At 44.1% G+C, this 23,302-nt stretch overlaps 1 protein-coding gene across 1 annotated transcript in view; it reads right to left on the bottom strand.

Moving 5' to 3' along the window:
• Window positions 1-23,302, bottom strand: part of LAMC3 (laminin subunit gamma 3) — an 82,882-nt gene that overhangs the window by 36,331 nt on the left and 23,249 nt on the right. Inside the window, exons 4-11 of the mRNA XM_020973568.2 lie at window positions 18,635-18,801; window positions 10,295-10,483; window positions 9,686-9,803; window positions 7,559-7,657; window positions 6,711-6,847; window positions 2,896-3,012; window positions 2,472-2,664; window positions 1,177-1,298 (exon numbers count right to left, since the gene is read on the bottom strand). Of these exons, the coding sequence (XP_020829227.1) occupies window positions 1,177-1,298; window positions 2,472-2,664; window positions 2,896-3,012; window positions 6,711-6,847; window positions 7,559-7,657; window positions 9,686-9,803; window positions 10,295-10,483; window positions 18,635-18,801 (1,142 nt within the window). The remainder of the gene's footprint in view (window positions 1-1,176; window positions 1,299-2,471; window positions 2,665-2,895; window positions 3,013-6,710; window positions 6,848-7,558; window positions 7,658-9,685; window positions 9,804-10,294; window positions 10,484-18,634; window positions 18,802-23,302) is intronic.

Consider the following 23,302-nt stretch of genomic DNA (forward strand, 5'->3'; position numbering starts at 1 on the left):
CAGTATCTTTACCAAGAAAACCCTAAATGGGGTCATGAAGAGTTGGATATGACTGAACAACAACAAAAGATCCTAGTAGGAGATCCCAATTTTAGATTTGATATGGACCCTGTCCTCATGGAATAGGGGAATAAGAAACAAAAACGTATTACAAGATATTGTATTACATAATGAGTGCATTAAGGAGATCCGGGAAGGCTTCATGGACAAGGTGGTAATTGATTTGTTTAAAGCATTCGCAGGAAGTCAAAAGGCAAGGGGTGGCAAAGAAGACATCTTACCCCATTGGAAGCCTCTCCCTTCTCCCTTCTCTGTCTCCTAGAATCTTGGCTTTCTTCAAGTCTCAGCTCAAACATCACCTTCTGCAGAGAGACCTTTCCTAGTCCTCCCCTATCTGCTAAAACCCTCCCCTCTAAAATTAACTTCCATCAACTCTGTATGTAGCTAGTTATTAACACATGGTCTTCTCCATTAGAATGCTAACTCTTTGAGGGCAGGACTATTTTTGCCTTTCTTTGTATCCCTAGCTATTAGCAAAGAGCCTCACATGTCGTAGGCACTTAAAAAGTGCTTGTTTATGGATGGATGGATGGATGGATGAACAAAGGGTTAGAGGCTGTTTGGCTGGAGCAAAAGACTTTGGCAGACAGTTTGCAAAGTCAGGAAAGAGAGAGTGGGGTAGTATCTGACTATGAAGAAAGTGCTTCTAAGGAGTTGTTGAAAGGAAAGAGGAGCAAGCAAGGTAAAGAACTGTAATCTTGGGCATAGAGACTCTGGAGCAGCAGGCATGCCGAAATGGAGAGATACTGAAAGTAACAGAAGACCTAGGCTAGGAGGTAAAGCCCATTGTAGGGAAAAAAGAGCTAATTGTGTTGGCAAGAAATTGATATATGATTAAACTTGGTGGTGGGAAAATATGCAAATACCTCTGACAAATTTTTTTTAAGCCCTGTGGAATTTGCTTGTTTGGAAAAGTTAAAGATCAGATTTATCTGTTTAGGGTGATTCTGGACCGAAGCCAATGGACCAGAGGAATCCCCAAAGACCTTTCTAGCCCTGAATGCCAGAGTTCATCCATAAATCTGTTTTAGAGTGTTTCTTTGGGTACAGAGCAGTTCCTTAGGTACCATTCAGCTTCCCTTCCTTAGACCCCACATTTCCCCTCCTGCCCCTCACCTGTGGGGTGTCTGCCTCTGGGACCTGCGACCTGGATCTGGAGTGCCGTCAGGTTGGCCAAGAGCCTCTGGAAGTGGAAGGCGGGGAGCAGGAGTTTTGCATCCTCTGAGGTCTCCTGCAAGCTGTCAGGGTGAATGGAACAAATGAGGGGAGGGTTGGCACCCTGTCTCATTTCACCTCTAGCTGTGTGGGCCGGAGCGGAAAATGGGCTGGGTTGTTTCCTTGCTCCCATTGAGACAAGAGGGAGCCCAGGAGATTTCTTCAGGAAAAGGTGAGAAGACTTTTTAGAGCTTTCTGATAGGATGTAGGAATATGGCACTGGGATCCCCCTGTCTTTCAGAATAGATAAGACTGGATTGGACTAGACTACCTTGGGATAACAGAGTTGGAGGGGAACTTTGAATCCTCTTATTTTACAGATGAGGAAATTGAGTCACAAATGAATAAGTGACTCACCTATGGTTATACAGCAGGTTATGGCAGAGATGGCATTCAAACCCAGGTCTCCTGATTCCCCATTCAGTGTTCTAATCTAGAGCATAGGATTTGACATCAGGAAGACCTGAGTTCAAATCCTGCTCGGAACAGGATTATCCTATTGGCTAGCTGTGTGACTCTGGGCAAGGAACTTAACCTTTCTTGGCCTCAGTTTTCTCATCTGCAAAATGGGGATAAAATAGCATATCTTTCTCTCATAAGGTGTAAGATAAAATTTGTAAAGTCTTTTGCAAACCTTAGAGCATTATATAAATTTTAGTTATGCATTATTATTGCATATTCTTATTAGTATTACCTCACATTGACTTTGGTCAGATAGGGGATGAGAAAACACAGTGGCCTTTTTGAAGAGGTAGGAGGGTCATCCCCTGTTTGTTTATAAACAGCAGAGTCCCAGAAAGAAAGTCCAAGTATACCTTCTTCGGTAGTTCTTTGCTGGGAACCACTAGAGTATGCCTGGTGCTTAGCATGGTGCCTGGCACCTAGTAGGTGCTTAATAAATGCTTATCGTAGTGAGCTGACCAGTGCCTGGAACATAGCAAGCCCCTAATACTTGTTGACTGACTATGGAATAATTGGTCATCCAGTTTCTACTCAAAGACCTCCAAGGAGGAGAGACTCACCACTTTTAGACATACTCTAGCCATTCCACTTTTGGACAGTTTTAGGAAGATTTTCTTAGAGCAGAACCTAAATGTTCCTCTTTGTAATTCTGGACCACTGCTCTTGGTTCTGCCCTCTGGGGCCAACCTTCTCAGACCAGTGGTTTGGTGCGCCATTCAGTCACCCCCACTTACCTGAACGCCAGCAGGTATTCCTCAGGCCGTCCAGGCTGTTGGGTACCTGTCGGGTTGGAGGGTTTCAGAGACAGGGCTAGTCCTGCCCCTTCCAATTTCAGCCAGACAGGGAGGAGAGAGCCCCCAGGCGGTACCCGGAAGGTCAGAGAGAGGGGCTGCCCATAGCTGAAGCGCTGGTCTCCCAGGAATCTCTCTAAGGAAGAGGGAGAAGAAAGGGAAGTGCAGCAGGAATGAATAGATGGACGGATGACCCAGCAACCTGTTGTTCCTGCTCTGGGGTGTTTGAGAAGTTGGAAAGGATGGTGATGAGATTCCTGACTGTCTGAGATTCCTGCTAGGTGGGAATCCCTGGAAAGGGGATATCAAATGAGGAAGTCTTGGCAGCAAACTGTGGGGCCACCTCTACTTGTTGCCTATGGAATACCTGGTGCAATGAAGTCCCACAGCTCCTCGCTCTTTGGCTTCAGGAAGATTCCAGTCTGGCTCCACTGCGCAGGCTCCTCTCTGCCCCCTGGACCTCTGGCTCGCCAGCCCTCAGCCCCTTTACACCAAGCACACAAACAAACTCAGAGAAAGAAAGGCGCTGTGGGGGACTGTCAGGGAAGCATGGATGATGTTAGAGGCCACTAGAGGGCACAGTGGTGGGTTGGGGGAGACCTGAGCTCAAATTCTATTTGGACACTTACTAACTGTGTGACCCTGGGCAAGTCACTTGATCTCTCTATGCCTTAGTCTCCTCATCCGTAAGATGAGATGGTTGGTCTTGATGGCCTCTAAGGAACCTTTCAGCTCTAAATCTAGATCCTATGGTGTGATGGAAAGATCACAAGATTTAGAATTGGGTTTATATGTTTAATAGGAATGTATATGTATAGCCTATATCAGATTTCGGGCCATCTTGGGGAGGCAGGTGGGGAGGGAGGGAGAGAAAAATTTAAAACTCAAAAGCTTATGGAAGTGATTGTTGATAATTTGAAATAAATTAATTAAAAAAAAGAATTGGGTTTAAACTCTATCTCTGTATCTTTCTATCTATGTGACTTTGGACAAGTCACTTATCCTCTCCAAGCTTCAGTTTCCTTATCTGTAAAATGATGAGATCGTACTAGATGATCTTCCCTTCCAGCTCTAAATATTTTGGTAAATTAAATATATGTTAAATTCCTCCTCTATGCAGGGCACTCATCCTAGGATCCATCAAAGGGCATAGATTCCGGCTTGTCTCCGGGCATCCACACTCTCTCTTTAGTCCCTGGAATAGCACAGACACAGTCTCTGTGTGGGAAGATGGGCCTGATTCCCCATGCCTAAATACGTATCACCCCAGGCAGACCTACAGCAGTTAATTGGAACACATTGAATCAATAGAAGACAATGGTTTTATTTCTAACAATGGAGACAACTCCCTAGAACACTGGCCTGGAGAGAAGAAAAATGAGCAGGAATGCTCCATGGACCTCTTTGGATTTGTACATACCCTGGATCTGTTTTTTTTTTCCATACACAAATCATAGTTATTATTAGCTCCTTCATTCTTTCACTCATTCTCAGTAAACACCTACTGTGCCTACTATGCACAGAGCTGACTGTACAGGTGCTGGAATAATCTTTCATACATGTAGCTCTTACGTACATGTAGCTTTTGACAATTTAATAACAATATTATTTATCGAAGTGCTTTAAGGTTTGCAAAGTGCTTTACAAATCTTATCTCGTTTTATCCTCACAACCACTCCTGGAATTATTATCCCCATTTTATAGATGAGGTAACTGAGGCAGGCAGAAGTTAAGCAATTTGCTTAGGGTCACACAATTGGTAAATGTCTGAAGTACAATTTGAACTCAGGTCTTCCTGAATCCACATCCAGCACTGTACCATCTAGCTGCCCAAAGCAGTTCACAAAGAGCTTTCATCACCAAAGCCATATGAAGTAGATAGTATAAGTATTATTATCTCTAATTTACAGATGAGGAAACTGAGTTTCAGAGCAATAAAGTGACTTGCCCATGGTCAAACGTCTCCAGGAAGCTCTGCAGCTGGAAATGGAACCCAGGTTTCTTGACTCCAGGCACAGTACCCTTTCACTATACTGTCAGGCCTCAAAGAGACTTAAATTATTGAGCTGGGAACAATCTGAAATCTGTGCATCCCTGAGAAGCCTAGGTTTAAGGCAGGTTGGAGAATTCTAGATCAGTGGTTCCAACCTGTGGGTAACAGACTCCTGGGAACCCAAGGACTTGGTGTAAATCCACAAGAAAACCTTTTTCTGTAAGAGATGAAAACTTATCGCCATCTCTTACAAGAATAGGACCAGGACTAGAATCCAATCGAGTCTTTTAACTTCTAGTCCAAAGCTTCTTCCATCTCACCAATGAAGCAACCCGTAAGGGACTACTACGTGCCAGGCACTATGATAGGCACTGGGGACATGAAGACAAAAAGGAAGCAATCCCTGACCTCAAGAAGCTTACACTCTGTTTGGGGAAACAATATGTACAGTTATCAATCCATATAAAACACATTTTCTGATCCCAACCCATGATTTTTTCATTAGATTTGAAATAACGTGAAGAACAGGGAATAGCCACTTGAGGAAACTTTCTCTACCAACGCAGATCAACACCTGCTTCTGCAGCTTCTAGTCCCAGAGACTTGATTCGGGGCAAAGTAATTAGAAATAGGGGCAATGATGGCCTCAGGAAAGGCTGCCTATGTTAAACAGCAGCATCAGAGCTGAGTTTTGAAGGGAGGTAGAGGTTCTAAGATGCCAGATAGGGAGCCTTCTATAGGACACCTGCTACTCAGGATGTCCAGCAGAGGGTAGCATTTCCCCACATTTGGAAGCTCTCAGCTTCAACTTCAGAGCGGCTTTCCAGGACTGAATGTTCTCGTTCCTTGGTGGGTGGTAGGGTCAGCCTAAGGCTTCACTCTCAAGGAAATTTTCTTGACAGAATACAAAAGTCAAGAGGGAAGGAGCAGCTAGGTCTTTGGATTCCAATGAGGATCCCTGCTACATCCCCCAGAGTTGACGTGCAGAGTTGACTATTGCCTTGAGGGAAACAGTTCCCGGCTAGAGAGGCAAAGGTCATGAAGATGTAAGCTTGGCTGGGAATGAGGTGGTAAGAAAGAGGACAGCAGACAAATGCGGAAGGTAAGGATAGCTCAGGGCTCTTTAGAGCTAACTGTAGAGCTTATGCAGAGGAAGAGAGACAGATGCCTTCAAAGGGCGACTCAGGACACTGAATGTCTCACGGAGCTGAGTCCCACATCCCTCCTCACCTGATTAACTTGAGGAAGCAAAGGGACCTGCAGGGAATCTTGCCACTGCAGCTTGAAATCTATGACAATCTTAAGATGACAATCTAAAACTATTTCCTCTCAGATATCTGTCCTCACCCTGGCCCCCTCTAACCCTCAGAGGCTATATTGTTCAATTCTATCATTTTGAAATTGAAAATTGAATTGAATTGAAAATTGAATTGAAAAATTGAAGACACTGAGGCAGAGGGCTGTTAAATGACTCGCCCAAAGCCACACAGGCAGTAAATGTCAGAGACAGAATTTGAACCCAGGTCTTCTGACTCCAAATACAGCACCCTTCCCGTTGTACCAGGTTAATTATTCCCCATTTTCCCAAGTTAGAAGACCTGGATTGAAATCCTGTCTCTGATGTTTACTGCCTGTGTGGCTTTGGGCAAGTCACTTAACCTCAGTTGGCCCTCGTTTTCTCATTTGAAAATAAGACGGCCTCTTATATCCTTTCTAGCTACAGGTCTGTGATACAATGATCTTTTGCCTTGGAAATTTTCAAGAGTAACATTAACACGTATCCACCCAGCACCCAGTAGGGAGATGAGTATGTTAATCTTCTAGGGAATAGATTGGGAGCTATTGCACCTAGCCAGCTAGGGAAAGCACCCTGAATTTGGATCAGGTTTGAGTACAAGTTACTTAGACTCACTTTTCTTATCTGTAAACTGGGAATGACCGTGCTTATGCTATGTAGCTTGCAGAGCTATGGTAAAGAAAGTGCTTTGTAAACTTTAATGATTTTTGTATACTACAGCTATCATTAATGTTGTTATCCTTAGTAAGCATTAGCATATAAACTCGAATATGGGCATACAACTATATTCATCCTCTCAAGCCTGTGTCTTCCCCCATCCCAGGACTAGCAGAGTATGGAGGGACACGGAAGGCTAGGGGAAATCTGTCACAAAAGGAAAGGAACCCCTTACCCTGGTGGAAGTCAGAGATGATATGGTGCACGCCATAATGGGCAGAAGCTCCACACACCATGGAGTGGCCATAACAGAAGCAGCTGGTACAACCAGAAGGATTATGGGGCTGCAGGTTAAATGTCCCAGGTTGGCATCTAGAACACAGAGAAGACAAGACAAGCAAGTAATGATTAACCAGATGAGGGAGGGAAGGGAAGCTTTGGGTCTCACCCCTTCTCATTTCATCTCTTCTATTTCCCTTACACCATCAATCAACCAATAAGCATTTACAAAGCACTTACTATGTGCCAGGCACTGAACTAAGGGTTGAGGGTGTAAACACAAAAATGAAACAGTTCTTGCCTTCAAGAAGCTTACATTCTAATGGAAGAACCAACATGAGTGCATATAAATATGTACATCAAGCACACAAATTGTTTATGGGAGGGAGGATACCGAGAGCAGGTCACAAGATAGGGATCGGGAAAGGCTTCATGTAGAAGGTGGTACCTGAGCTTAGACTTGAAGGAAACTAGAGATTCTGAGAAGTTGGGGTGAAAAGAAGTATATTCTGGGCATGGAGGACAGCCAGGGCAAAGATGAGGAGGCCGGAGATTAAGGGTCATGTGTGTAGAGCAACCAGTAGGTGAGTACGGCTAGATTGAAGAAGAGGATGAGGAAAGTAATGCGCAAGCAGTACAGAAAGGTAGGAAGTGGGTGGGGACAGGTTGCAAAGAGCTTTAAATGCCCAACAGAGGAGTTTCTGTTTAATTCTAGAAGTGAGATGACCTTGGGCTAGAAGGACAAATAGGAAGGGCTGACCCTGGGTATCACTGATAGGCTTACGTCGGCTGCAGCTCCCTCACCTATCACATAAGTAGCCTTCCACCTTGTCCTTGCAGGGGCACCGTCCGTTTCCGGGATCACAAGATCCTAAGCTGCCAGCAGCATTGCAGGTACAGGGTCTGCCAAGAAAGGGGAAAGACAGAGAATCTTCTGTGAGCCCCTCTACAGCCAGATTCAAACAAGCCTTCTCCTCTTGCCTCTGTGAGCACCAGAAGGCTTACTGTTTCAGGGATCTGGGTCTCAGCTCACCAATGTCCCCTCCCTTTTGTTTCCTGTTCTCATGGCTCCTGTATAGAAGCATCCCTAGCTAGTCGGCCACTCAACTGCAGGTAGAAGTAGGCAAGGTCAGACACAACAAGAGGTGAACAGAACTGCTCCAGCTAGTTACAGGCTGGCTTTTTTTTTTTTTGGTTCATGAATGAGCAATTTTGAAGATTTAGATAAACTGCTAAAGAATGAAATGAGCAGAACTAGGAGAACAATTTATATGATAACGATAATATAGTAAAAAAAAAAACCACTTTGAAAGTCTTAAGAATTCTGATCAATGCAATGACTGTCTGTTTTCCCTGAGGATAAATGATGAAACATGCTTTCTATGACAGAGAGGAGATGGATATAGGGTACAGAGTGAGACATAAATTTTTTTGGACATGGTCAGTGAGGGAATTTGTTTTCTTTTTCTTGACCATCCAATATTTATTATAAGGATTTTGTTTTTCTTTCTATTTTTGTTTAGTGGAATGGAAAAGAAAATAAATTTCTGTTAATTGAAAAAATTCATTTAAAAGAATCCTGGAGTGAGAGGATGTGGGTTCAAGTATGACATCTAATGGTTATTATCTGTGTGACCTTGGACTAGTCACTTACCCTCTCTGAGACTCAGTTTCCTCATCTGTAAAATGAGGGGATTAGGTTAGATGGATTCTGAGGTCCCTTTTATCACTAAATCTGTAATTTTTTTTTTACTGCAAAGCTTGTTGCCCATATAAACACAGACCCACGTACATCAACAAACACCTTTGTCTGAGTTATTAACTTCCTACAGCACCCTCCCCTTTCCCATCCTTGTTTGTTGAATCCCAGTGCATCCTCTAAAGCTCAAGTCAAATGTTACCTCCTCCATGAAATGTTCCCTGCTCTCCTACAATGACTCTTCCCTATTTCCCATCATCCCTCAACCTCATAGTGTTTGATTCACCTCTCTGATGAATGCATCATGTAATATTGTATGTTAGAGCTACTTGCATTTGTCAATTAAGCAGTCAACAAGTATTTGTTGTACATTGTACACCTACTGTGTACCAGGTACTTTTTGAGGTCGTGAGGATAAAAGTACACAGAATGAAACAAGTCTTACTCTCAAGGAGCTCATACTGCTAGGCTCCAAGCTTAAGGAATGCCGGGGCCATGTTTTACTGATATATCCATTTGTGGCTCTCCAACAACTCTCTAATATGCCAAATTGCAAGTGAGATGTGGACTGCACCAAAGGGGGAAGTTTCCATGGGGGTAAGTGTAATTCTGTGTTTCATATGCTGGTGTTAGCTCAAGTCTGGACACCTGGACAGCTGGACAGCTCCCACCCACCCCCAACCAAACTAACGCTAGGCTGCTCACATAAAAACACATACAAAATCTTAAAATACGCACATTTATTCACACCTATACAGTATGCTTCTCATATATACCTCTGCACACTAATATTTACTTACATATACGTACCCACATTCATTCACATCCATTTGTACCCATTTAGACACATGCAAATATATTACATATATACACACATAATATAAAGAGGTGAAGGTATATGCACATGTCTGTGTATACCTATGTATATACTAATTACACACATACTAGGGGTGGCTAGGTGGCACAGTAGAAAGAGTACTGGGCTTGGAATCAGGAAGACTCATCTTCACGAGTTCAAGTCTGGCCACAGGCACTTACTAGCTATGTGGCCCTGGAAAAGTCACTTAACCCTGTTTGCCTCAGTTTCCTCATCTGTAAAATGAGGTGGAGAAGGGAATGGCAAACCACTGCAGTATCTCTGCCAAGAAAACCCCAAAGTGGGTCACAGAGAGTGGGACATGGCTGAAAAACACCTGAACGTCACAAGTACTCAAATCCTTGTCCCTACTTACCTGCATCCACCTTCACTAAGAGAATGGAACCCTGTCAGACAGTGATCACACTTCCAGCCAGTCACACTGGGTTTACACTCACAGGTGCCTGAGTTGTCACACTGCAGGCTGAGAGATCCTGGGGGCAGAATGAGGAGAAAGCAACGTGAAGCTGGGCAGGTCGGGGACAGGGTAAGTAGGTAAAGTAAGGGATGATGGAGAATAGGGAAGAGTCATTGTAGGAGAGCAGTGGGGATGGGAGACAGTGTAGCATGGTGGGAAGAGTGTGGGATCTGGAGTCAGGAAATTTGGGTTCAGATCCTGACTTTGCTATTATTACCTACATGACCTTAAGCAAGTCACTTCATTTTATGAGCCTGTTTCCTTACTTGGAAAATGCTGGGGTTCGACTTGATGCCCTCAAAGGCCTCTTCTGGCTCTAACTAAGCATCCAACTAGGATCCTATAACTACGGCCTGAGCTAGTCTGGGGGAACCTCACTACCAGATAATTCAACATCTCCTGGACTGAGTGGGAGGTTCCTAAGCCCTCTTCTCCCAGCTGCCCTAGGGGTAGATAGCACAAGTCTGATTATCTCCTGGCTTGTCCTCTTACTCCCAACCTATGTACCTGCTGGGTGGCAGTCACAGGGCTGGCATGGCTGCTGCTGGTCCCAATGGTAGAAGTTCTCTTGGCATCGCTCGCAGTGGGGTCCGGCAGTGTGGTCCCGGCAGTTCTGGCAGTGACCACCATGCCCAGTGCTCCGGTACAACTCCCAGTCATAGAAACATTCTTCAGAGAGGCCACTGCAATTGCAGGCTGGGGGGAAAATGTCGATATTATATATATAGAAAACATTTCATATAGCATGAGATAGCATATATAAGATATATAACATATTCTATATTATAATGATATATAACATATTTAATATATTGATATATAATATGTTTATAAGCTATATAACAATATTACAACATTATTTATTGTTGTCTAAAATACAACAATATCTTATTTTGTTGTTGTTCAGTCATGTCCTTCATGACCTCATGGATCATAGCTTGCCAGGCCCTTCTATCTTCCACTGTCTCCTGAAGTCTAAGTCCATGTTCATTGCTTTCATGACACTCTCTATCCATTTCATTTTCTGCCATTGCCTTCTCCTTTTGCCTTCGATCTTTCCCAACATCAGGGTCTTTTCCACTGAGTCCTGTCTTCTCATTACGTGGCCAAAGTAGTTAAGCTTCAGCTTCAGTGTTTGACCTTCCAGTGAAAAGTCTGAATTAATTTCTTTAAGTGTTGACTGATTTGACCTCTTTTCTGCCCAAGGGACTCTCAAAAGTCTTCTCTGACACGATTTGAAAGCATTGATTCTGCAGTGTTCAGCTTTCCTTATAGTCCAACTCTCATGGACATACAATGCTACTGGAGAAACCATAGCTTTGACTACATAGACCTTCATTGGCAAGGTGATGTCTCTACTTACAACTATATCAATAATAATATAATAAAACAGCAGACCTCTATGTAGCCCCTCAAAGTTCAGAGTGCTTTATTTTCTCTTTCAAGCCTCTCAGCAACCTCATCAGGCAATGAGTACTATAAATATGATTATCCTCATTTCACAGATGAGGAAACTGAAGCTTGGAGAGTTTATTTTTTAAAATCTCTTCCTGAAAATTTTCTTTGACATATTTCATTTTTACATAACTTTCATTCTCAAATATTCTCAAAGTTAGTGACTTGCCCATTGTCACAGAGCTAAAACCTCTTTCTAAAAATGTTCATTGATATATTTTGATTTTGTATCACCTTTATTCCCAAACGTTCCCAAAGAATTTAAATGATTTGGCCATTGTCTCAGAGCTAGTAAATACTGAGGGCAGGACTTGAACCTGGATCTTCCTCTCAATAAGGGTAGCACTCTCTCTACTATGGCGTGCTGCCTCTTGCAAAGAATATTCAGGAATTTGAAAGGAGATAGATGTTAGAAGGTTGGGGGGAAAGGAGGAGGCCTGGGCCTCTTGTAGGTAGGGTCTGAGACCATCTTCCTTTCATCGGGAAGAGCAGTATGATATCATAGAAAGATGACCTGGACATCAAGATACCTGGGCTCCAGTACCTGTCCTGCTCTGGGTGACCTTGGGTAGGTTACTTGGCCTCTCCAGGACTATTTCCTCATCTGCTAAATGTTGCAACAGGACCACATGGTCTCTAAGGTCCCCAGCAGTGTTAAAGGGACTGTTTCCATGACTACATTCTCTCCCTGGTGTCTTGTGGGTCCTATCTCACTCAGACTCAGTTTCCCTAAGTTGAGCATCTGTGCCCATTTCATACATGGGAATACCAAGGCACAGAGAAGCAGCTAACTCAGATTATTATAATCCCCTTTAAGGCAGAGATCTGATTTTATTCATCTTTCTATCCCCTGTGATACCTTTAACATGGTAAGTGCCCAATAACCATTAGCTGAATGAATGAATCATTGTGTAGCCCTGGCATCAGAATCAGAAGGCCTCTCTGCGTGTACAGTCTTAAGCAAGTTGTATAACTTCTCTGGACCTCAGTTTTCTCATCTGTAAAATGGTAGGGAGGAGGGCATTAGATCGACCTCTGCACAAGTCCATCCTAACTGTAACATCCTATGGTCCTATAAGTGAAGTCCTTTGCAGAAATGCCATAAAACAAACCCGATCATCTCTGGATGGTTCCACCCTATTTTCTTTACACACAAAATTTCTTTACTTTTCAGTGAGCAATCCTGCTTGGACCCAGGTAACTGACTCATTGACTGTGCTTTTGCTGGCACACTCTTTTATCTTTATGATTTTTAGCTGGAGGCCAGGGAACAGAGCATTTCCTGCACTTTAGGGGGATATGTGGGGAAGATAGGATATGAACATAAGACAAGGTAGGGTGGAACAGACAAAGAAGATATCCAGCCAAACTTCCCTAGAAAAATTTGAGGAGAGAACACTACCAACTGGGGGTGGGGTGAACAGAGTCCTGGAAGGCTTCATGGAGGAGGTGGCATTTGAGCTGACTCAAAGGAAGAAGAGGAATCTTCAGTCAAGACAAGGAGCACATTCCAGGCATGGCAGACAGCCTAAACAAACAGTGCGGGCCAGGAGATGGTGTGCAGAGCCGTGGGAGCAGCTTAGTCAGCAGGCCGGTTTGGCTGGATACTGAAATGTGTGAAGAGGTGTACGATTTCATATACTTAAAACGGATGAAATAAGTTTAGAGAGGCAGGTTGACCCCAGGTTGTGGCTGCACTTGAGATTTCAAGTCATTTTGCTTTCTAGCAAGGAAGCCGGGGACCAGAGGGGGATGGCTGGCCTTCAAAATTCTGATCAAGTTCCACGTTTGCCTCCTCCCTTTCTTTCTTCTTTGATAATAATAATAATAACTCATATTTATGTGGAGGTTTAAGGTTTGCAGAACAATTTACATACATTATCCCTTTTGATCCTCTTAACGGGTGAAGTAGGTGCTATCATTCCGACCATTTTTACAGATCACTTCACCTAGAAGTTAAGCGACTTGCCCTGCGGTAGGTGCCGAGGCTGGATTTGACCTTTGCACTAGTCACACAACAATATTTCACTCTTTCATTCCTCTCTGGAACCTGCTCTCTCTACTCTTTCCCCCACAATTCCTTGTAGACTTCTCCTCCTGGAATATGCCTTTGACGAGGCTCCAGGAGCCTTCTCTGGCTGAGCGATCCCTCCACCCTGAAGCTCCTTCCTCTGATCGGTGGGTTCTTCTTTTCCATTTAAAGGAAAGGCCCAGGCTGCTCACGTTCACTCGTTCATTCCTCTCCAGGCTCTACTTCTGACTCTCCGTATTTCTCTCTCCGCCAGGCCCTCTGTGTGCGACCTTCTTTTTCTTCCTTCCCTCTTTCTCCTTCTTTTTATATGTTGTCGTCCCCTACTGGGGGAAGGGGGCAGGGATTATTTTGCATTTCCAGTGCAAAACACAGTGCCAGACGTGAAGTAAGTACTTACCAATACTTGCTGATGACTCAATTTCAATGGTTCTATGAGTTCTTTGATACAATTATTGCCTCCTGTGCTATAGATCCCATCCCATCCACACCTCATCCTGTTCAATTTTTGTCCACATCCTCCCGTGAATCCTTCCATGGGGATATGGAGATCCATCCAAAATGCCAAAGGAAGGCCTTCCTCCCAGGCTCTTAACATTGCACAAATACCAGCACTATACTTCCTGTCATGCTGAGTTGTTGATGTGTGACCAGCCCATCTCCGTTTCCCATGATACATCTCCTATACGTTATCTTTTATGATACTGCTTGTGATCGAGTTGCCAATGGATAACAATCTGTAGCTTATATGATGGAAATTGTATCTCCTGGGTCACCTGAAATTTTGATTCTTTGGAGATTGTGGTATTCCATGATGGATGCCATGATGCACAAGTCCTATCTGGATCCAGTTCAGCCAACATTCATTAAATATCTACTCTACACCAGGCATTGTGTTTGGCCATGCGGTTATGAACATATTTACCTCCAATGCTTCCAATATTACTTTGGACAGATCACTTCACCTCATTTTTATCACCTGTAAAATGAAGTGGTTGGACTAGACATGTACTATGAAGTTCCTTCCATGTCCAGATCTACGTTTCTATGATCCCTGGAGCACGCAGCCTACTTTCAGGGAGTTTACATTCTACTTGATGGAGGAAGGGTAGGATTAAAAGCCAGGCTGAGGTGTTCATGTTATCTTTGTCATCTGTCTTTTGTTCTTGAAGAGGACCATGACATCAGAGAGGTGGTGCCATGATATGGAAGTGAACTGGATTTAAGTGATGGAGGGCTGTGCCAAGTCATCAGCCTCACTTTCTCCTCTGAAGTCATCTGGATCCAGTAGACAGATATAGATCAGGACGACTGGAGATGGCCCAGGATGCATATTATCCTAGAAGCAATAGGGAGCCACTATAAGGCTTTGAGCAGGGGAGGGGCATAGTCAGACTTTGCATTGGGAAGATGATTTTGGCAGCTATGGGAAAGGTAGACTTGAGACACCAGCAAATGGAGGCAGAGAGAACAGTTAGGAGGCTATTACAATCATCTGATTAAGAGGTCATAAAGGCCTAGATGAGGGAGGCAACACTGTGAATGGAGAGAAAAGAATGGAAATGAGATGTGCTGGGTACCTAGAATCAACAGGCCTTACAAAGATGGCTGTGGGATGAGGCCAGCTCCTGTCCACCTGGCAATTGCTCAGTGACCTAGTTGGAGCACGAGATTCAGAGCAGAACTATGTAGGAGAAAGGTGGGAGAACTCCCTTAAGGAGGCCCCACGATGGAGACCAGCAGGAGCCCATTAGGGTAAGGCCAGAGTCCTACAGGGCTGTCACACCATGCTGGGGAACACAGTGTTCTGCCATCCTTCTCCCAGAGCTGGAGTCCATTGCAAGCCAAGCCTGGGGAGACAGCCTAACTCAGGAGTCCTGTCTGCCGAGGAGCTTTTCTGCTCTGCATCCAACAGCTGGCAATAAGCAGGAGAGGCTTAAACACAAACTGATGGTTGTCTGGCTAGAGGAAAAGGGCAGAGCCGAAAAGGGGGAGGTGGGCGGATGGTGGCAGCGGGGATCCTCACGCTATGCTTGGGGCAGATGGGGATGAAGTCACTGCTGATTGGTCAGTGCTTTCCCCTGTTGGTCCCCTGTCTCTCTGGGAGAGTGAGCCATCCTTGCTTTCTTTGTGTTTCTGAGGCTACATTGGGAAAACCACAGCACGGACCCAGACTCAGAAATGAGGGGGTGAAGAGTGGACATCAAAGCATGGCCACAGGCCTATTGGGAAAGATTGAGTGGGGAGGTTTAATCCTTCTGCCCAGGGAAGTCTGTGTTTGATTACCAGCTGGGACCTGAATGGTTAAATCCAAATAAAGAACTACAAAGCCTCTCCCTAACTTCTGACCTGCCTCCTTCTCCCCAGTGAAGTCAATCACTGACGTGAATCACACACTCTCAGACTTGGGCAGGACCTCAGAGGCCAGCTAGGACAAACTAGAACTTGGCATCCCTTCCAATGCATGGAAGCCTAATAAAGGGCCTTTCAGTGGAGGAAGGGACTACCACCTTGCAAGGCAGCTTCCTCTATGCTGGGCAGTTCTAGTTGTTAGGATGTTTTTCCTTAGATCAAGCTGAGATTTTTCTCCCGGCAGCTTCTTCCTATTGCTCTATGTTTTCCCCTCTGAGGCCAAACAGAACAAGCCTGATCCTTCTCCTGCCCTTCTAATGCTTGAAAACAGCAATTGTCTCTTTCCCAAGTTTTCTCTTCAGTAGGATAAATATCCCAACTCCTTTCATTTGATCTTCATGGGGCATGGTCTCCAAATCTTTCGATGTCTTTATAACTCTGTTTTGGATGGTCTCTGGCTTGTTAATGTTTTTTTTCTTTTTAAAAATAATTTTAGCTGATTATCCTTTATTTTTACCCACTCCCACACCCACAGAGAGCTATTCCTCATAGCAACGAATAAAAAAGGGGAGCAAAAAACAATTCAGCAAAACTAAGCTATATATATAGGTTATATATATATATATATATATATATATATATATACCTATATGTATGTATGTATGTAAAATCCAACATTACATGCAGAGTTCCATACTCATAGTTCAGCAAAACTAATCAACGTGTCTTAATAAAAAACCCAATATTATACGTAGAGTTCCACACTCATAGTCTGCAGAGAAGGATGGAAGGGGTCTGCTGATATGTCTTCTTTAGGAACAAGCTTGTCATTACAATTTTTCCCCATTGATTTCTGATTATTTTGTTGTTCTTTTCATTTAAATTGTTGTAGTCATTGTACATATTGTTTTCCTGGTTTTGTTTATCGAGTTGTTGTTCAGTGGTATCTGATTCTTCATGACTCCCATCTGAGGTTTTCTTGGCAAAGATGATGCAGTGGTTTGCCATTTCCTTCTTTAGCTCATTTTACAGATGAGGAAACTGAGGCAAAAAAGGTTAAGCAACTTGTCCAGGGTCACACAGCTAGTAAGTGTCTGAGGTCATATTTAAATTCAGGAAAATGAGTCTTTCTGACTCCGGGCCCAGCACTGTGCCACCTAGCTGCTCATTTCTTTATTGTACTTTGTATCCATTCATATGTGCATTGTATATATGCATATACATATCTATCTATCTTGTCATGCTCTCTGTATTCATCCCTTCTTAGCACGGTAACATTCCATTACATTCACGTACCACAATTTAAGCCATTCTCCAACTGATGGGGAATCAACGTCCTTTTTAAAACGTCTTTCCCAGACCAGTCATTCAGTAAATAAACATTTATTAAGCGCCTACTGTGTGCCAGATACTGTGCTAGGCACTGGGAATTCAAAAAGAGACAAAAGACAGTTCCTGCCACTGGGAAGCTCACACTCTAAAGAGGAAGCCCACAAGCCAACAAATACATGCGAACAAGCCATATACAGGATAAACAGGAAATAAGAGAGAGAAGGCACTGGAATTAAGAGGGGTTGTAAAAGACTTCCTGTAGAAGATGAAATTTTAGTCATGGCTTGAAGGTGATGGGGGATGGGATTCATGCTGGACCAGCAAAAGAGGCTGAGAAGGAGTCTCAGACCAGGAGTGAATGGAAAAAAACCTAGAGAGAAGAGGGATTTAAGGAGAAGAGAGGGATCAGCAGTGTCAAAGGCTGCAGAGAGGTCAAGGAGAATGAGGATTGAGAAAAGGCCATTGGATTTGGTAACCAAGAGATAATTGGTGACTTCGGAGAGAGCAATTTTGGTGGAATGATGAAGTCAGAAGTCAGATTATAAGGGTTTAAGGAGAGAGTGAGAGGAGGGCCATCTGTTGCAGATGGCCTTTTAGAGGAGTTTAGCCACAAAGAGCAGAAGAGATTTAGGACAATAGTCCTACATGGAAAGATCAAATGAAGGTTTGCTTTTTTTTTTCCAGGATGCGGGAAACATGGACATGTTTACAGGCAGTAGAGAAGGAGCCAATAGACAGGGACAGATTGAAGATAAGTGACAGAATTGAAATGACAGAGGGGGCAATATGCTAGAGGAGAAAGGATGGAACAGGATTTGTTTGTGCAGGTAGAAGGATTGGCCTCTGTAAAGATTAAGTCATTTCCTCATGTGAGATTGGGATGAAAGAGGAAATGGTGGCAAAGACATCTGAGTGATATGAGATGAGGAAAAGGGGGGAAAAGGAGCTCATGGTGAATGACCTCACTGAACTTGAGGTAGGGGATATGATGTTTCTTAAAGGCCACAGCCAAAAGAATTGTAGAATATTAGAGCTGAAAGGGATCTCAAGGGGAAGCCTACAGAGATGGAAAAATCTACCCTGATCATTTTGCCAATGAGGAAACTGAGGCATGGACTGACATGTTTTGGCCAAGTCAGACAGCTGATCTGGGAGCCCAGAAGCCACTATTAACTACCACTGAGAGAGTCTTTTGAGCCTTTCACTGGGCAGCGTGGTTTAGTAGCAGGAACCACTGGATTTTGAATCAGAGGAACTAGGTTTGAATTCTGCCTCTACTATTAACTACCTTTGTGACTTTAGGCAAGTTGTTTGACTTCTCTAGACCTCAGTTTCCTTATGAATAAAATGAGAGCACTAAACTCAAAGACTTTTGAGATCCCTCCCAGCTCTAGATTTATAATCCTTTGATTTCTAAAGTTTCTTCTACCAAAATCCTATGATATTAAGGCCTACCCAAGAGGCAGCTGCCAGGGAAGATATTCTGTTGTGTTTCTCCCAATTGGAGCTTCATTGAGAACTCGGGTATCATGCTAATTCTCCCAACCTTGCCTGTGCCTCCATGTCATCTCCCAACATGCATAGCAGCAGAAACAGACACTTGTCAGCTTACCATCTTCCTTCCCCACCTTTGTCCTCCTCTCCCAACTCCAAGGCCAATTCCTGCCTAAGATACCTACGCAGACATTCATTGGCAGCCTCTGCTGTTCCCCGAGCCCAGGGCCGGTCTTGGTAGAAGGGGAGGCACTTCTCACAGTCAGTTCCTGTGGTGTTGTGCTGGCAGCTGCAGACCAGCTGGCCTCCTTCATCAAGGACACATTCACTAGCGTGCCCATTACACTTACACCTGGAGGGAAAAACAAGAGGGTGAGACTTGCTGGAAGCCTCCTAAGCCAGTAGCAGAGGCAGCATCATATAGTGGATAGAATAGTCAGGATGGACTGAGTTTGAATTCTGTCTCAGATATTTACTTCTTCTTCTTCTTTTTTTTTTTGTGAGGCAATTAGGGTTAAGTAATTTGCCCAGGGCCACACAGCTAGTAAATGTGGAGTGTCTGGTCTGAGGCCGGATTTGAACTCAGGTCCTCCTGTCTCCAGATCCAGTGCTCTATTCACCAGATATTTACTTCTTATTTGACTCTGGGCAAAACATTTATCCTTTCTGGACCGTACTTTTTTTGTTTCTAAAATCAGAGGTATGGACTTGATAACCTCTATGGTCCCTTCCAGCTCTAAATCTATAATGCTAGGAGTAACTGGAAACCTGGCAAATGAAGGGTTAAAACAATCAGGAACCACAGAATCATAGATCTAGACCACCTTGGGCAATTCTTTCATTTTATATGTAAGGAAACGGAGGTTCCTGGACATGAAGTGACTTGCCCAGGGTCACATGGACAGTTAGTATCCGAAGTAGGACTCAAACCTAGGTCTTTTCTCTCCAAAGCTGGGACTATGCCTATGGCTCTAAAACCTGTGTACCAGAGATAATAGCCTGGATTCTATTCCTAGTGTTCATAATATTACTGAATTCCTCCTAAACTCCCCAAAATGGCAGCTATCTCTAGTAAAGTATACTTCTTTCTAGATGGAGATAAAAATTCAGGGCATAACTAGGCAGAGCCAAAGACAGCAGCTATACCATATAATGACCCTCCCCACTGCAACCCCCAGTAAGAAGGCCATTGACCTTTCGAATTAGCTCCACCCACTCTTACTACCATTACATTCTCCCTTTGGGCCTGGATAATGTCTTTCTAGTTCCCGTAGGTCCCTCAATCCCTGTCTGTCCTCTTCTTCCCTCTCACAGAACTAAATAAATTCTCTGTCCTCACTTTGTGCTCAATAAATACTGATAACCAACTGAATGTAGGGTCATTTTCATTTCATTGGAATTGGGTTGGGGTTGGGATTGGGAGGTAGGTAAGCATTGTTCTACGGTTTAGTTCTCTAAATTTGGAGAGGGGCATACATTAAGGCAATTCCTGGAGTGGATACAAGACATAAAATCTCCCAATAGGCTGCTTTGATCTCCATATAACAGCATGGCTTAGTCAAAGGCCAACTTTGCCTATTTCATGGTTGGGTGTCAGGCTGGTCATGGAGAGAGAGAGATTCCCTGCAGGGCACCTCCTAGTGGAGCCACCTGTCCACAGCCTATAACCATTCTCTCTAAAGCCAGCTGCTGGTCTGAGGGTGGTCTGGCCTGATGTAAATTGAATCCAGATGTTCTCTGCCTCAAAAGTGAAGGGAGGGAGGAAGAGCAACTGGAGGCCTCTGGTCTCCCCTACCCCACCAGGCTGCTTTCCCTCTCCTTGGAGGCTTCAAAGCGAAGTCTGAGTGGGGACGATGCAGGAGACAGAGAAATGCAGCTGGCCTCACCCACCCCTTTGGTAGCGTGCTCCTCTCTCTTTTCTCACCTTCATCCATATATTCTTGGGGTAGGGGGGGAAGGGGGGAATGCCCTGTCTTGTACTGCTCTCTAATGGTTTGAAGTAGGCTCCTCTTGGGTCTCTAACTAAAGTGTAAACTACTTAAAGGAAAAAAAGTCTCCTTTTATGTTCTACCATTTTTCTGTGCCCTATACCATGTCTAGCATAGTGCCAGGTATGTGTAGTTTGTGGATTGGCTTTCTAGGGTACTAGAATGGCCCTGGGTTCTGGGCTGAGATGATCTTGGTTAAGGGAACATGGAAGAGAAAGAGTGGCTGGCACCATCCTGCATCACCTGGGTTATAGCCCAACCTTCCTCCTTCAGTCCTCCCTTCTCCTAGCTGCTGTTCCTCCAACTACATTGAATTCAGCTCATGAACCAGTTGTTCAGGAGTTGAAAGATCTGTCCCTAGCTCAAAATGACTGTTCCCTCTACCACTCCTTAGATGAGTCCCTACCAGTGGCATCATCATCATCATAGAATCACAGATGGATAGAACTGGAAAGGCCCTCATATTATGGAATGTTAGAGTTGGAAGGCACTTTAGAGATTAACCCCAACTCTTCATTTAACAGATGAGGAAACTGGGGCTCAGAGAGGAGAAAAATTATTTGCCCAAAATCACACAGAGAGTTAGTGGCAAAACCAGGACTGGAATCTAGTCCTCCAGACTCCCCACCCTGTGTTCTTCCCTGTACTCCAAGTTATAGTATTCTCTAGAATAATTCTGTGTCACACAGGGAAGTTTTTCCATTCATTTTCAGCTATGTGGGGGCAGGGGTGAGAAGTGTTCTTTTAGCAGCTTCCAAGCCCAGGCTAGGGAGTGTGCAAATTTAGGCAAAGTGGAAACAGATTTAGTTTCACAAGAGCCCATCGGAAAGAAAGCTGGGGCTACTAATTGGCAGGATCAGCATCTTGCCAGTGGCTGCTCTGGCTGAGGCCTAAGAGAACCCAGGCTGGAAATCAAAAGTGATTTAAGGCAAGTCACCCTACAGAGACTCAGCCCCAGGGTCTGTATGGACACTGGTCATTTTCCAAGCCTCCTACCATCTCTGTTTAACACTGGCATATGGAGTACAGTGTCGAAAACCTAGAATCTACTCTTGGTTCTGTCACTGATCTGCTATGTGACATAGGGCACATTGCTTTCCCTCTTTGAGGATCAGTTTCCTCATCTGCAACTCTGTGTGTGTGTGTGTGTGTGTGTGTGTGTGTGTGTTTGTAGGCCTAGATGATGTCTAAGGTCCCTCCTCTCTCCAACATTCTATGCTATATGTTCTCATGTTCCTTCCAGCTCTGATAACCTATAATTTAAGGTCCCTTTCAGCTCAGGTATCCCACATTCTCAGCTGGCTTCCAGATCTGCCATTCTGTGACTTAAGGACCTTACTAGGCCGGACATTTTATATTTTCAGGTTCTTTTCAGCTCTCATAGACTCTGTCTTAAGACTCTTTCTAGCTTGGACAGTCCATGTTCTCAGGTCTCCTCCTGCTCTGACATTCTCTATCATAAAGCCTTTCTCAGCTCAGACATTCTTTCCTGTTCTAACATCTGCTTCCATAATTCTTATTCTGCCCACTCGTGTAAAAGTTGGCATTTGGAGTTAAATATGGGAGCAGGGAGGAGAGACAAGAGGAAAGTCTGACTAAGTTCCAGAAATGTTGTTTTCCCTTCTTCTCTGTTCTCAGGGGAGGACTGCACAGGAAGGAGGAGTGATTTGATGGAAGGGGGATCGATTGCCTGATCCTACCAAGCTGCCTGAGTTAGTTGGGGCAGACTTGCTACTCTAGAGGGGTCTAATAAGCCCTCATCACATCTTGCCTTTCTACTCTATCCTGAGCTCATTCCTAATAGGATGGTCAAAAATCATTGTTTAATTTTCTTTAATGAGACTCTTTGCTCCCCGTTCTCTCCACCAGCTGCTCCCTCCCACCAGTCTCCTTCCATTCTGCCCTCAGCTGCCTTGACTTCCTCCCCAGTCAATCAATAGCAGTCAGTTGTGCTTAGTAGGGGGTGAGACTCCCTCACTTGAAGAAGTGCTGAGCAGGCAGAAACGGAAAAGGAAGAAGATGAAGGGAATGGGCCAAAGGGACTTGCTGAGAAGATCAAATCAATGAGATCTGAAAAGACCATTTCCCCTCATTATTTTTCCCAGCCTGCTAAGTGGTACTCTTTCATTTAGTGTCCAAGAACGTTACTGCTGGTAGAGATCTTAGATGTCATCTTGTCCAACCTCTTCTTTTTATAAAAGGGGAAACTGAGTCTTAGGGGAAGTGACTTGACCAAAGTCATACAGCTAGACCTGGCAGGATTAGGACTAGAGACCTGGATGATAGTAGTGAGAAAGATGACTTGGCATCTTGAAAAAACTTCCTTTCATCAGGTCACCAAAATTGAGGACGGGGAGCTGGATGAGGGTACAAAGGCAACAGCACGACTGATAAAGTCCCTTCTGATTTTATGATTCTAAATAATAATAATAATAACTCATTTTTATTTTAAGATTTATGTAAGATTTACAAAATACTTTTCTCTCAGCAGTCTGGTGACAGAACTAGTGAAAATATGACTAACCCTATTTTTCAGATGAAGAAACTGAAGCTCTGAGATGATAAGTGATTTACCCATAGTAGGTAGAAACCCCTTTTAATAGGGTTTTTAATTAGAGGGCATTTACCGGCAGAGACACCAGGGGCTAGTGGATATAAGGTCAGCTATGATGTAGGGGGTTCGTGTCCTGCCTCTGACACATGCTACCTGTGAGACCATGGAAAGCAGCTCAAGTAAGACTAAGTTACAGATGGGGTGCTGAGCTGTGTGGATGGAAGGAGTTTCCACACTGGGAGGCCCCTCCCCTGAAGAAATCCCAGATCTGGACCCAAAAGACCTCTATTTAATTATTATTGAGAAAGGAA

Source organism: Phascolarctos cinereus, unplaced genomic scaffold, assembly GCF_003287225.1.
Source record: "Phascolarctos cinereus isolate Bilbo 61053 unplaced genomic scaffold, phaCin_HiC Scaffold_2;HRSCAF=192, whole genome shotgun sequence".
Classification (NCBI taxonomy): Eukaryota; Metazoa; Chordata; class Mammalia; order Diprotodontia; family Phascolarctidae; genus Phascolarctos; species Phascolarctos cinereus.